At 39.5% G+C, this 15,550-nt stretch overlaps 1 protein-coding gene across 1 annotated transcript; it reads right to left on the bottom strand.

The window, feature by feature from the left end:
• Window positions 1-491: 491 nt before the first annotated feature.
• Window positions 492-4,366, bottom strand: LOC118556231 (nucleophosmin-like). Its single transcript, XM_036126949.1, has 7 exons — window positions 4,287-4,366; window positions 3,916-3,998; window positions 1,762-1,881; window positions 1,419-1,512; window positions 985-1,076; window positions 735-814; window positions 492-631 (listed from the first exon to the last, which is right to left on the bottom strand). Exons 1-7 carry the CDS (start codon window positions 4,333-4,335, stop codon window positions 517-519), a joined length of 633 nt encoding a protein of 210 aa, XP_035982842.1. The 5' UTR covers window positions 4,336-4,366; the 3' UTR covers window positions 492-516.
• Window positions 4,367-15,550: the final 11,184 nt, after the last annotated feature.

Genomic DNA, 15,550 nt, shown 5'->3' with positions numbered 1-15,550 from the left:
AGAGGTACATGGCAGGAAAAACTCCCCCTTAAACCAGACTAAAATGGTATGAACTGAAACTGCTAAAAAATCATTGTGACTGTCCAAAGTAAAGTTACCGTTAAGGTTTTATGGTCACACAAGACTGAGCGCATTAGGCGGAAATGACAGGAAGCATGTTTGAAGGACTCAAGGCTTGGCTGTCAAGCCTAAGAACACTGCACCAACTTCAAGCATGGCATTAGTAGCATGAGTGGGGCTCACCGTGTTTAGGGACAACTGACCAAATATTAGAGGATGTATATATTAGGGCCTGTCCTTTATGTATAATTATGATCATAAATGAAGTACAGAAAATCCAAAACAATATTAAACTTTTGGACCAAATTCTTGGTTTTAGAAACCGTCAAAGTCTTTGTTGGATGATTGCACTTTGGCTGAAGACATGAACTGATATGAAATTCATGCCAATAACTGGTTTAACAGTATATTCATATACTAGTTTCTTTTATGGTTAAAAATGTTCACCTCTTTCTGTCACATACAACAAATATCACTACGAAAACACATCAAAGAGACCGGACTTACTTTTTTGATGGGTTTTGCCACGTTCTTTTGAGGCATCACCTCCTCTTCATCACTCTCATCATCACTACGAGAAGAGGAGGTCTCAGATTAGCTGAAAACTCACCCAGAAAAGAAACAGAAAGTTTTCTCCTAAAAAAAATGACATAATCTCAGACTAAAGAGCATACTCGTCCTCATCTTCATCACTGTCCTCTTCATCATCGTCGTCGTCGTCATCATCTTCATCAGAATCCATTTTTAGTTTTTTCTGCAACAAATATGAGACATTATTTAGCAGAAAACACTGTTAGATTGCTAGATGCATCAAGTTCACATCCATTTTAAATCTCAATGTGACAACTTTTCCATTTACAAGCTTCATTGGAAGGATTTTAAGGAGAGTTGGGAGACATCGGTTGCTCAGCTGAGGAGGATCACCTGTGGAGGCTTCTTGACTAAGGAAAGGGTCGCAGGCCGCTTCACCGGAGACGTGTTGTTCTCCTCCTCTTCATCCTCTGATGTTTTTACGCCTATAAAACAAATGCAGCTCAGTGCGGTTGGTGCAAGATTTACTTGGATGTCTCCAGTATAACGTGTTTAATGAAACATTAATAGTTTTCATGACTAACTCATAAAATCCTGAAACGACAGGATCCAGTCTTAGTTTTGAATGCAGTGTTTTGACAATAAAATGATTTCTGTCACTAAAACAGCTTGATCAGCACAGTCGTAAATTAAAAAGATGTGATGGCCAACCTTCTATATAGGCTAAAAACTGATTTCCCTTTCTGTAGGACATGAGGTGACTTCTTTTTAAACTACTATATTCTTACATTGAAAACGTTCTGAGCTGTTTCTGTGATAATACTTACTGACAAAATGCTGGCCGCTTATGTGAACTGGACCAGAGCCGGAAACGAGACGAAAGGTAACAGGTGGAGTGATCTCAAACCCACCTAAATTCATCTGGACGGACAAAAGTCAGCGTTAATAACAGCAAAATGTACAGCATTTACATCAAGACACCGCGTGTTACTGTGGTGAAATGTTTTTGAGACAGACACCGGCTCAGATGCAAACAAACAATTTATACAGGTAGACGCAACAGACAGACATGTTCCAGCATATAATAATATAACCTTGTTTTTGGTCAGTTTTCCAGGCCCAAACAGAACAAATCAGCAGTTTCTTCAGTCAGTATTGGTGTTGACTTACAGATGGCAGGACAGACGGTTTCAGGACAGCTATCGGCACTTTGGCGGTTTTTGCGTCATACGTGAGCCCTTCGACTTCCACCATGTGGAACTTGTCCTCCGCCTCGGCTCCCAGACACACCTGGAAGTGGCCAGAGGATTAATTTTTCTCAATCAAAGAAAAAAACATTCTAGTTTTCAATTAAGGTTGATGCCAACTACCCCTGAAATGGGCCAAGGTTCCCTAAGTGAATCATTAATCACTGACGAGACAGAAAGAAAGAAAACACTAGAACTGTTTGAAAGTTATTCAGTGAAAGTTTTTTTTCTAGTAACTGTTGGGCACAAAATTTGTTTTAGATTTAATAGTACATTGACAGAAATAAGTAAGACAGACACCAGGTTATTTGACTTATTACTCTCATCAGATACTCTCTAAAACCTTTAAGTTTCTTAGCTGCCGCCTGGTAACTCAACCCTTAGCTCCTGTCCTTATCCCAGCTGCCTTTACAGTTTTTCATTAGGACTGAGGTGTTGAGATTGGCTCAGGATGTCCACGTGCTTCTAATTTGGTCTATCCTCTTTCAATTTGGTGGTCTACCTTTAGGTTGCGTCTTTCTAGAAGACCCATCATCAGTGTTTTCAGATCAGAATCAGAAATACTTTAATAATCCCAGAGGGAAATTACTGTTTCAGTACAACCGCCATGGGGACACGATTTACGGAGGCCATGCTGCCAAGGACACCGCCTTAAACGGTGCCCACAGGGCGCTGCCATTAATTTCAGCCATTATTTGGCTGAAATAAGTGAATTCAATCATCCAAGATATTAAGACACGAGAGACTCCACCTATTAGACCCTCAATGTGGTGAACCTAGCAGAAAGAAACAGCCCAAAAAGCAGAAAGTTTCGACGTCCGTGCTTGACTGTGGGGAAATTGCTGTTCAGGTCGTACTCCCCGTTAACGATGATGATACTAAAGAGCTCAACATTGTTCTCATCTGACCTAAACAATTTATCTCTACAATTCATTTATATGCTCTTTAGCAAGCTTAAAGGCTCCACTATAGAACTCCTACAAAAAACACTATTTGCTTTGATTGTCGCAAATCAAAGGTTTTTCTGTTGGAAACAAAAATCCACCTTTCTGGGTCCATCTACGAAAATTGATGGAAAACACTATTTTGTTGCTAGGTAGATCCCATGAACTGATCAGAAACAGGTCCCAAATGTAATAAAATTAAAACTGAAAAAAGTTGCGCTCAAAATTATTCTAAACTTTGGCAGATCTAGATTTAAAGATATTATTATTCAATCATAAATAAGAGAAAGATGGAGCGAGACAGAAGATGGCTGCTCATATAAAGCTATATTCTGAGATATTCATGGAAAATAAGTGGAAGTAAAATAGTAATAGTAATAATAATATCTTTATTGTCATTGAAACATACATTGAAACATACATTACAACGAAATTTGTTCTCTGCTTTTAACCTATCACCCTTGGGGAGCAGTGGGCTGCCATGTGCGGCGCCCGGGAGTGGTTGCGACCCTCCAAAAAAAAAAAAAAAAAAAGATGCAGCATTATGTTAACACCCCCACAGACAAAATTTATAGGAGAAACACTGTAATTTATAGCTGAATTCCCAAATGTAACTATTATGATTACTTTGAAAAATGCATGCTTATTGTCTTTTTGTTTTTGTATTCTCCGTCATGGTTTTAATTGTGAATATATCACCTGCAGCAACAAGGGTGACTATTCAGCTGAATAAAGGAACAAGTTAAGTAGCTGACATTTATTCTTAATACAAACAAAGATAATTTCCCAATGATTTGTTTTATAGATTTATTTGTTTATTATTACTATTATTGTGCATTTTGTCTGTTTTTTTAACCCTGAATTTACACCTTCAAATGCCGTCTTATTTGTAACCTACAAACATATTTGCATCATTAAAATGTCCTTTAAGGAATCTAAAGGTTACTTATTATAATCAATCCATAAAATTAAAAGACTATTAAACATGAAGTGTTTCAACACAAATATATCAGTATAGTTGTTTACAACGCTATTGTTCTGTAGTTTTAACATAACTGATTGCACATTAGGGCTGTCCCGACGGATATCATGGATTATAAAACAACAACAACAACAACGTCTACATTTCTTACAGCTTTGAGTGACAGCTGTTGTTCTGTGTCTTCGTCATCCAGGTCAACTTTGAACTCCCGCTTATCCGGCCTCAGCGTACAACCTGGGGAGGAAAATATGTTGTATTAACCATTAAGTTTGAATTTGCATTTATCAAACACGCGCAGTACAAACAACAGAACGAGCTATCGGGGGTGTTTCTACTCCACAAGCCCTGCAGAGCTAGCTAACAAAGAGCTGCTTGGCGCGAGGATGGATATAAGAACAGCAACTTATAACGGTAACTTTCGGCTTCCGTTAACGTTTAAACGTCTAATATAAGTGATAATATGACACCAAACTTGACTATGCGTCTAATTAAATTAATTATTATCGGAGGGAATAGGCTCACCAAACAAAAACATTTGAGGTCTGCTAAGATCTGACATATCGTCCTCCATCTTTGCAGTGGGCGGAGAGAATGATAACGGCTGTAACGGAAACTTCAGGGAGCCAATAGGGAAGCGGAACGTCAGCAATGTGACAAACCATCTGAGCCAATTAGACAGCGGGTAGGGCGGGACAAGTGAAAGGGCAGTTCCACTATGTAACCAGACGATGGCGCTGTCGTTACATATTTTAGATCTGATTAGTCAGATCATGGGAAAAACAAAAACAAAGTCCAGCGAAGTAAAACGTGTTCCATGTCCTTTTGAAACAAAAAGAAAACATATATTTTTGGACAAATATCTAATGTAAGAAATTTGGTGTCTTATCTAAAGAACCACCATTTTATTTTTAGGTTTAGAAATAACACAAACACAAGACTGACAAAAAGAAAAAAGATGTAAAAATCTTCGTCTATGGGATATTCATGTTTGTGGAAAAGTATGTAAAAAAAAAAAAAAGAAAACACAGTTTCTAACCTAATAAGAAAAATACAATTTCTTAGCAAATGCAAAATCGGAATTTAGTATTATATCTTTATGCAAAAGCATTAATAAATCTTTAGCATTTTTAGCCAAAGCTATTAAGAGCCATTGTGGAAGGTCCATAGAGCCACTTCAGGGCCCCAAGAGGGACAGCTTGCAAACCCCTGAGACGATAGATAGATAGATAGATAGATAGATAGATAGATAGATAGATAGATAGATAGATAGATAGATAGATAGATAATTGTTCTAGAGGTGAACTAAATTATAGAGACAAAAATCTATAGTGTATTTTGTGTTTTATTCCTTATTAATTTTATTTTTATTTCTTTTTGCCCATTCCTTCTTGCAAAATAGCTCCTGCTCAGTCAGACTGGATGGAAAGCATCTGTGAAAATAAACTTTCAAGTAAAGCTCCAAGCGCCGACCACTGAGACAAAGCAAGTGCAGCATAATTAGGTTAGGACCTCTGAATGGAACTGGTTGCACTGGATTTTATTTCGAGATATAAGAATACAGACATCTGAGCAGAAACATCCATCCATACCCGCTTATGCATGCAGGGTCGCAGAAGATGGTGCTGCATTGAACAGAAATATATACCACAAAATGTAGAACCTACAGAGAATCAAGTGTCATTTTCCTTCTAATTCACAGTTATTCTCTAAATAGAGTCTCACATAAAATCCCCATGAAATGCATGCAGATGTTTGTGACAAAAAGTGAATACTTTGGCAAAGAGCTGTAAGGAAAGGCTCAAGCACACGTTTGGACCAAAACCTAATGAAGCAGCATTGCAACAGGAACCAGTTTTGTATTTTGTCTCGAAGCACTTTGTTATCAGCACCATGTCATCAAGTCAGTAGTGGAATCTAAGACAGATGCCAAACACAAAACAGGATTCTCAAACAGCTATAAGCAGTCACACTTTGAATGTCTTTGCCTGGTTCCAGCGAGGGAAGAAATTAAATTAGAAGATCGGTGGTGAAGAAAAGAGGGGATGAGTAAAACAACCAATGAACATTATATGTACCTGGCACATACACAGACACGCTATTCTCTTAACGCCTCTACTGTGTGCCAAGTCTGGGGCTAATAGCTATTTGGAAATCACCTTGATGGTGCAAAAAAATATTTTTTTTCACACCTTTCAAATGTTACTATTATTCCTTTACAGTTGCAAATGAAGAAACGAGATCAGGTTTTCTACTTCCAGCAATTTCCCGTGATGTAATGCCAAAAGTTGTAACTTAAAATGAGTTGTTTGCCAAGTAACTTGCTCTGTGTTGGTGCATCGCTTTTAACTCTGCTTGAGATGCAGTCTTGCACCATGACTTTATTGCCTTTTACTTTTAATTTCGTATTCACAGTATTACTGTGGGCGTGGCAGTGGATGAGTGGGATGCGTAGTCATCATGCAATCCAAACGCTGGAGGTTTGATTCCAGCCTCTTCCTGCCATATGTGGATGTGGCCCTGGGCATGGCGCCAAACCCCAAGTTGCCGGCCGATCTACATATCGGTGTGTGAGGTTGTGTACTGTACTTTTCGTAGTCTGTACTAAAGCGCTTTATAAAAGCAGTCCTTTTACTATGTGATGTGCACAGCGGTCCAGTATTTTATCCTCACGCATTCAGCACTTTGGTCAACCTCTGCTGTTTGCTATACATCCAGTAACAGCTTAGTTGAGGCGTGTAGTCGGGTTGTCTGTTTTAAGTTGGGAAAAAGAAAGGACATTTTTTTTTTTTAAATGGGCGTAGCAAAAAGCTTTTGCATGTGCACAACACAACTCAGTGACTAGTACATGTCACTGTGTACACAGTTAAAAATATATACACATGTAAGTACTATAGCTGTTATCCCTGACATTTTTAAAAGCGTTTTAGACCTTTTCAGTTTGTTACGTTCATCATCAAAGCATCAAGTCTGTGACACGATTTATTTGATAACAGTTATTAGAATAGTCAACTTTTTTTGCAATTGAAAGTTGGTACATTCCAATAAATTGTGTCCTCTGTTTTAAACCCTTCCCTTTTTTAAGTAGCAGTGGGCTGCCACCGCGTGGAGCCCAGGAAGCAGCCTAAGATCTCACTCAGGGACCCAGAGCTCCAGTCTGTGGGATTCAAACCAGAGAAACCTGCGCCCTGCTCCAACCACCAGGCCACCACTCCTCATATTTGACTCATTCACTCTCTTTTATTGCCTTATAAATGCCAATAACTGGGTGTATAACACAAGTTTACTCTCTTGACTTTATAATTCCAAAAAACGAATGAGAATATGTGATAATACAAGGGGAAAAAACAGCCCAGTTTTAATTTGTAATTATAAAAACCTACTTTAAGTTTGTTTTTGGTGACTGATGTACCAGTAGCTGGACCATATTGAGCAATCGGTCCACAACACCAGCTGCTGACGCAATGATGGAGTCCACATGATAATCGCCTAGAAGCTGCAGAAAACATTTGTGAAATGTCACGACATGTCTGCAGATTTAAACAGGACAGGCATGATGATGATGATGATGCTGATGAAAAATGTTGATCTTATTTGTTCTGTGTTTTCAGACTTAACAGCTAAATTAGCTGTAGTCATATCACATCTACATATTTAATAAACTGGAACAGTAAAAAAGTGAAGACTGTCTTATTATTTTTATGAATTGCTTTGTTGAAATGTGCCTGCCAGATACTGAACTGCTCCTGAAGTCACTGTTTATATTTCCGTTTTCTGTTTGCATGTGTGCATGTTTAGCTAAAAGGGTGAAAGTAAGCAGGAGATCTGTGCCAGCAGGTTGTTTTGGCTCTGAACTTCACTGCCGAGTTGTCAGCGTGTTGAAAGAGCTCCTCCTCCTTCACCTACAACAGCTGCCAGTTAGTAGAAGCGACTGGAGTTCTCTGGTGTGGCCGCTAGTAACTGCTGATGATCGTAAAAGTTAATTTTGGAGATATCTCATTGGTGTAGTTAGACAACAAAATCTTTTTCTTTTGTATTATTTGAACTTCAAATATTCAACTCATTTGAACAAGTTTTATAATTTTGTCTATTTGATTATGTTGCATTTGCCAATATTTCAGATAACGATTCAAATCTTTTCTATGTTTATTAGCTGTTCAGTTTCTGATATAATTTTTTATTAATTACACTTGATTCATCATATCTTTGACTGTGTTTTTAATAGTTTTTGTGTCTGTCTAGCTGTTGCTTTGAGTCTCAATTCTCCAAAATAAGAAAAAGATGTGAAGATGCTGACTGGAGTGGGTGATCTGAAGCGTGTCCTGTACACATGTAGCCTGGAAGGCCACTCGACGAGGAAGAAGCCACAACTCCAAAATAAACATCTTCCTAATTGCAGTATGCAAAACCATTAGGGGCCAACATATATCCTTTTTGACAATGCTTCCTTTGGTCTGATTAAATTGAAATTTAGTCAAGTGGCCATAGTGACCATCATTTCATTTAGAGGAAAGAAGTACATCTTCCCAGCTGGGAGGTGTGAGGGTGGTGGCATCATGTTGTGGGTGCTTTGCTGCAAGAGGGACTTGTGCATTTCACAATAATAAATAGCATCACAAAGAAAAAAAAACAGTATTATATGGAAATACTGAATCAAGATATTGAGCCAAAATGATACATTTTTGGGCATGGTGACCCTAAACATATCAACCATGGTTTAAGGACAATAAAGTCTATGCTTTAGTTTAGAGTGACTGTCACAAAGCCCTGATCGCAGCCATATCGGAAATTTACAGGAAGAGCCAAAAAGGTCTAGGAACATGACCCAGTTACATTCCTGTCTGGAGGAATGGGTCAAAACTCTAGCAAATTATTGTGAGAAGCTTGTGAAAGGATACCCAGAACATCTGATGAATGTCATACAGCAGTTTAAAGGCAAGTCTACCAAATACTGAGGAAATATTAAAGGAATACATCTTCATTTCTTTAGCTAATAGAAATAATTTTCATATTCCTAACTGACCTAAAAAGAGGGAAAAAGTCTGATTTGATGTCAGACAGCAAGTACAAATAGCTTGTCTATTTTATAAAGTTTATGTAAATATCTAATTTCAACTGAAAGTCCAAGTATTCTGGGCAGAAATTCCATGTTATGACATTGAAACTGTGATCCAAGCATGAGCCAGTTAGATCTGTCTGGTAATGAAGCTGCTATCAGGTATAATCTACAACAAAGAATCTCATTTTGTTTGAGTCATTTCTTCACTGGTATCAAGGAGGAGCGTTCCAGAAAAGAGACAGGAAGGAGCCTCATCACTGTTGACAGAGCAGAGACAGGAGAAAATGGTGGAATTGTGCTGCTCTTAATGGTAACTTAATGCTAATAAATAGGTTTGTTGTTTTACAGTAAAAGGGGAGGTTAAATGTTAAACTATACATGGAAGATTTAAAATGATTTATCAATGGCTTACATCATAAAAACTACAATTTTAACACTTTTCCACATTGTAACTCTGAAGAACTGGTCTTAAAGTTAACACAGGAAATATTTTAAACAGTGTTTTTGTCAGATATGTACGGGGGAGGAAGGGTAGGTTTCAAATTTATCTGTTTAGGTTTTAATCAAATAAATGCTGACATTTCTTGAAGCTTCTCATTGATTTATGAATTGCATTCGCTTAGATTCACATTTATAGAAACGGACATGCATGTGGCCCATAATGCATTGTGTGTTTGGGCCTAATTTTTAGGGGTATCCATTGCTCCTCTTCCCCACGCGCATATTTCTCCTGGTGTTATGGCTTCCTGCCATAGTCCGAAATCATGCATGTCGGGGTTAAATTATCCCTCTAAATTCCCCTTCGGTGTGTAAGTATGTACATGCATTTTTTATGGTTTTTGTGCCTCTGTGTGGCCCTGTGATGAACTGGCTGCCTGTAAATTGCCATAGACTTACAGGCAGCTATAAACATTTACATTTTAAGAGTAGAAACCCAGACCAAGTGTACTGGGTCAAACCTTTAACTTGACACAGAACCCTGTTTTAAAATAACCTAAATCTGGTTGTTTTTAGTCCTGCAGCGTTCAGAGTATAAGAATATTTCCGTTAAAGAAATGGATCTTTTCATCCGGCCCAGTCGCTACTGCAAAATGTCTTTAACCCCAAACTATAAAAGATAAAATACATTGTATTTATGTTCAGAACCAAAAATCAAACAGCAGAAAATGCTGAAGAAATCAAACCAGAAAAAAAATCTACATTTTTTATTTAGGTGATGTTTTAGCATGAAAAGAACCCAAGTGCAGATGGTGGCTGTGGGAAAAACAGAGGTTTTAATAATAAATAAGGAAACTTACAAGGGCAACGGCCGGAGGAACAGGTCGTGGAGCCCAGGTTGAATAACAGGCATGATAACAAACAGGGTAACACAGGAATCTGAACAAAGACAAATCAGCTGCTTAAATACTGAGGCATGATTGGAAAAAGGAACCAGAAGAGCAATCAGAGAAAATGTGGAGCAGCCGCGGCAGAAGAAAAGCAGGGAAACTGAAGGAGGGAGACTAATTAACACAGAGGAAGCTGAGCTAGGACACAAAGAACCAAGAACCAAGATGGAAAGACTAACAGAAATCTAAGAGGAATAAATCCAAAAGCGCAATGGAAAGCTCTAAACTGATACTACACAAAGGAATAAAGGGTATGGCAAGACCTTAATGGCAATAATAACACTAGTGTATGGCTGGACTTGTCAAACATAAATGAACAACAAGGAAAACCAAAATCCAAACACCTAGAGATGATGACACTTTCAACTTTTCCCCAGAGCCTAAAAGTGTTTCATTTTGCTGTCGATGTTTGTTCCCAGTTAAACTTACCCACGAAAAAACTATTTAACAAACACGCCTTTCAAGACTCACTTATATACTACTGCTAGCCAAATATCATGTGAATACAGGATTCTTTCATGCATATATTGGTTTAGTGCTACAATAGCCACAGCTCCCATGTTTGCCTTCAGCGGGATTACTCTTAAAATCCACTTTTATTTTTATTTTCCAAGTGACTCAAGCTAACGGACCGTGGCAGGATTTCATCATCAAGGACCGTGAAGGCTTTTGTCAACAAAGCCTCACGTGTCAGCACATTAGCAGTGAGCTAATACACTTTGGCACTTTTTAATAGTGTTTGCTTTCCTCTGAAATCAAGCAGCTGTCAAAGCATAAAACGGGTGAGAAGCACCACAGGGTGATATTATTACATCTGGTAGCCAGAAAGACGTTAAGGTCACTAAATTATTCCTGCGGGAAGGCGTCAATCAGGTTTTTTCTTAAAGGGGGTGAATGGATTTTTATTGCTTATGCACAGAACTTTTATTTGATTACCATAAAAGTGGATAGGTTTTTAAAGCGATTGTTTAATTTTTGAACTAAAACTCAGACTTTAATTGTTTTCAGCGATAAAAGATCTAGGAGTTGCCTTAAATGTTTACTCTGTTGTGTATAGACAGAGCGTGACACATAGCTCTGCGCGGTGAATAGCTTTTCGGTGCCTCTGTTCAAAACAAAGTGTTTGATGGAAAGCCTGATAGACCATGAGTCTTGTGTGCTTGTTCATCTCGTGCGGTGACATTTTATTGGATAAGGACACAGCGCTTTGGTGGAAGCGGAAAGAGGGTGTGTGGGGGGGGGGGATCTTTAAGCACCTGTAGGAGAACACAATGCACGGGTACGAAAACAGCAAAGGAAGGAATTTTTCAGAAATGGGCCAAGTCACGTCTTCAATGCCTCTGAGGGCGAGAGATGAAAGCAGGATGGAGTCGAGGAAATGGGGGTTGAGGAGGCGTCACCTGGAGAGCTGCCTGCTACTGACAGGATCCTAACCAGGCGGGACGCTCTGAGAACCTGACCTACGCTGGCCTACGTTGTCCGGGGTGGCTGCATGCGCAGACAGCCGTTCCCAACCAGGTCATCACATTGGCCCCAGCTCATCCGAGGAGGCTTATGCAGGCAGATGCCAGTCGTCTGCGAACAAAAAGGAGCGCCTTTCCAGTGAGGTTTGCGAAACACGCACGCTATGTGAGACGCGGTATTTGTCAGCCGCAGCAGCTACTGCCAAAACTAACAGGAGGCCGGCGTTGCGCTCACGGTTCAGTGAAAATGAGCGATTCGGTGCCGTGGCGAAGAGACAAAGCACAGCGGGGAGCATTTCCTGTGACGTTTGTGGGTATGATGGTTCATTTACAAGCAGGCAACCTGAATGATATGTTTACTGCTCTTCTAAACAGACTGTTTTTTTGTGTGTGTTATGACTGAGATGATAAACACTTCCACGATAAAGTGGATGGGCTGATAGCAAACTGTTTACGGCTGTCTGGCGTGTCGGTGGTGAGGATTGACAAAGACTACAATGGGACCCAAATGGGACCCGGAGGCGAGGCTCCAAAAACAGGAATGACTGTTCAGTTTAAAGCTCGTCAGCTCTTATCATTATGCCTACACTGTACTAACACACATATAGTCATGGTAAAAAGTACAAGCTCTTTCAACTGAAGGGTTTATTTGCAGGCTTATGAAGAATGATAAGGACCAAGTTCTGGAAATGTTAAAATAAAACTCAAAGAGCACAAAAACCAACAACAAACAGAGTATCCTCAGTCAGAGGCTTCTTCAAATCCGCTGCAATGCGGATCGCTACAGGAGATTTTCCCTGCCAACATCCATCACTACCTACAACAACTCTTTGAAGAATTTGGATCAATAGGAGTTACAGCAACATTTAATTTCCCTCTGGGATCAATAGAGCCTATTTGACTTGGAACTGAATTTTAATTAGCTAGGAAGCAAAAACCGTGGCGATAATAAGCGATGCGAGATGAAACCCACGCTTTGCAGCAAGGACCCGAGGATTTCTGTAGGACCTCTTCGGTCTTTCACATCGCAGGGGAGGAATTTTTCGCCCTGTCATTTTTTTTTTATACAATATGGCTTTTATCTTTAGCGTGCCTCAGGTTTAGCCAAGCGTCAGCTGTCAGACAGCAGGCCAACGAAGAGGCGTTTAAGGTTGACTCAGAGACTGCAAGGTGCAAAGGGCCTATAAAGCCCAGATCATCACCATCAGAATTGGTATGAGTCAATTCTGCTGATATGCTGGGTTTGGTTTCTGCCAGACATCTCTATTTAGTCTCATTTGTTTTCAAGACACATTAATCCAGAAGTCTTGTGTTTCATACAGAAGGAAGCTTGTAAATAGCCATTTTGCCTTTCTCAAAGTGATGGTCGGTATCCGCTGTTTCTTTAAGCTCATTGCTGATGTCTTTCCACCTCAGCTCTGTGTCCACACACACCTGTACACAGCAGAGCATCAAGGTAAGCACCCTCCCTAACATTTATAGAGGTGATTGGTTAATCAAGTGCATCGGATGAGCAGCATCAGCTGCTACGTTGCCTCCATCCTGTGGAAGGCGCAGGGAGTTGTTAGATTTCCACACACAGCTTTTCCATTTTAGCATCATGTTTGGTTGATAAATACCATGAAATGTGGGTCACGTCCGGTTAGGTTTAAGTAATCCTGTTTCTTCCTTTTTCTCATGCTAAAATGTTTGATATCATCAAACAAATGTCATCAGACAAAAACAAGCCAAGTGAATCTTTAAAAGTAGCTTTAAAGCCATAATTGAATTCATTAAAAGAAAAAAGCTGCTATAAAGTAACAGTTGGTATACAGAGTCAGCCAGAGCAGCTTCTATGGGGAGCAGCCAGGTTTAAATAGACTGGGAACAGCAGGTTCAGCTGCTCCAGGTGAGTCGCGGACACCTGGCCACGCCCAGTTCACCTGAAAGCTCGGACCCAGACAGGCGGGGGTCCTCACACTAACACCTGGTGGCAGCTGCTGCCATCAAGCATTTGTCATAACGGGGAACGAGTCTTTTACGTTGCTGTGGAGGAATGTTGATGTCTTCTTGGCAGAACTGTTTAAATTCAGCCACATTGTAGGTTTGTTAATAGATTAATGTGAACAGCTTGTTTAAGCGCAGGCCAAAGGAGTCTGGATTTAAGTTCTTACTTTTTGTAGGTTTGACTTTTGTTATTTGTTTCTTTTTTTTTTTTTTTAAGATATTCCAAATCAGGCCGGCTGGTGTGCTGTGGATCATTGTCCAGCTGCATTACCAAAGTGTGTTTGATCCCAAGGAGCCAAACTGAAGTCTTTTATCGACAGGATTTTCTGACAAAGAACAGAATTTGTGGATCCATCATTTAAAGCAAGATGTGCTGGTTGTGATGCTGCAAAGCATTCCCATCCTATCACTCTACCACCACCATGCTTCACTGTTGAAATGATGCTCTTTTTCTGAGATGATGTGTTCATTTTATAGCGGCGATACCTCGGCAGGAAACAGCACTGTATGTCGACTATTTTTCCTAAACATCAAGATGACTGTTGGTAGATGTGAGTCTGGACTTAGTTTTCTTTGTGGTCAGGAGTGGTTTTGACTTTGGGACTCTCCTCTCGATGCCATTTCTGCTCAGTCTGTTTGCTGCTGTTGAATCGTGAATCTTTGACCTCAGCTGAGGCAAGCGAGGCCTGCAATGCTTTGGAGGTTCTTCTAGGTTCTGCTGTGTTCTTCTGGACGAGCTTTTAATGCAACGCTGGAGTAAATTTCTGGTCAATCAGCAATTCCTGGAAAGATTTCTCAGTGTTTCATATTTTCTCCATTACAGATTAAAGTTCCTTCACTGTAGTTTTCTGGAGTCCCAAAACATACAAAATGACATCATAATCTTTTCCAGACACATAGATGTAAATGAGTTCCTGAATTTTTTTTAAGATTTTAAAAATCTTTTTTATTCTAAGTTCTATTTCGTTCTATTTTGCAATTCTACAGGGCAGAACTCAGTAGGTTAAAATTGAGTTCAGCTTTCCAAAAATGGGGTGTTAATTCCAGATTTAAAAAGGGAGTTAAATATATATTTTTCCAATGGGGCCAGGTTGGTTTAAAAAGCTGTTTTGCTTAATGAAAAACAAGTTTGAAAACTTCTTTTTACATTTACCCTGGACATATTTCTCTTTTACTGTGTCTAAACAAGCAAAAAAGAAAAAAAAAGTCTGTGAAAGGACAAATACTTTTTAACAGCACCGTATTTTTAAAATGTAGATTGACCTAGCAGGGGGGAAAAAATCATATGGAAAAAACGTATAAATGCAAATATTTTTCTTAATTCACAGCACATATGAAACAAGAAAAATAGCAAGAATGGAAAACATGAGAAGACCTGGAGGAATGACACACGTAATGTAGTTCAGTTTTCTTCCATCTTTGCAGAACAAATCTGCCATCAAAAGTGCAACACGAATCTGTAGAAACAAATTCTTCATCTCAAACCTTTGCGATACAGGAGAACAACCACTGCTATTCTCCGTCCCCATGTTTTAGCTTGTGCTGGTATTGATTTCAAACTTTAATTCATCCATGGAGGGTTTTTCATCCTGCCGTTCGGCACCGCCCTGCTCCACATGCACACATGGGAGCTGTAGTCATCAGTTTTTATGGATTAAAAAATAGCTTCCGTGCTCCCTTACAGATGCAGGTCGGTGGCATCTTACCTTTGGGTGGTTTGAAACTTTAATGCGTAATCACAAGCAAATCCCGTGAGGCTGGCTGCTCCCTAAAATCATAAAGCATTATTGCGTCTTTTTCATAATGGTGATAAAAAAACAAAAAAAAACAAACGGCTGCTGAAAGAACCCAACAAGAGACAGACAGAGGCAAGAAAAGGAGAGAGGTTGGTCG

Source organism: Fundulus heteroclitus, chromosome 23 (assembly GCF_011125445.2).
Source record: "Fundulus heteroclitus isolate FHET01 chromosome 23, MU-UCD_Fhet_4.1, whole genome shotgun sequence".
NCBI classification, from domain to species: domain Eukaryota; kingdom Metazoa; phylum Chordata; class Actinopteri; order Cyprinodontiformes; family Fundulidae; genus Fundulus; species Fundulus heteroclitus.
The sequence above is the reverse complement of the archived record's forward strand: the minus strand, read 5'-3'. Positions and strand labels throughout refer to the sequence as shown.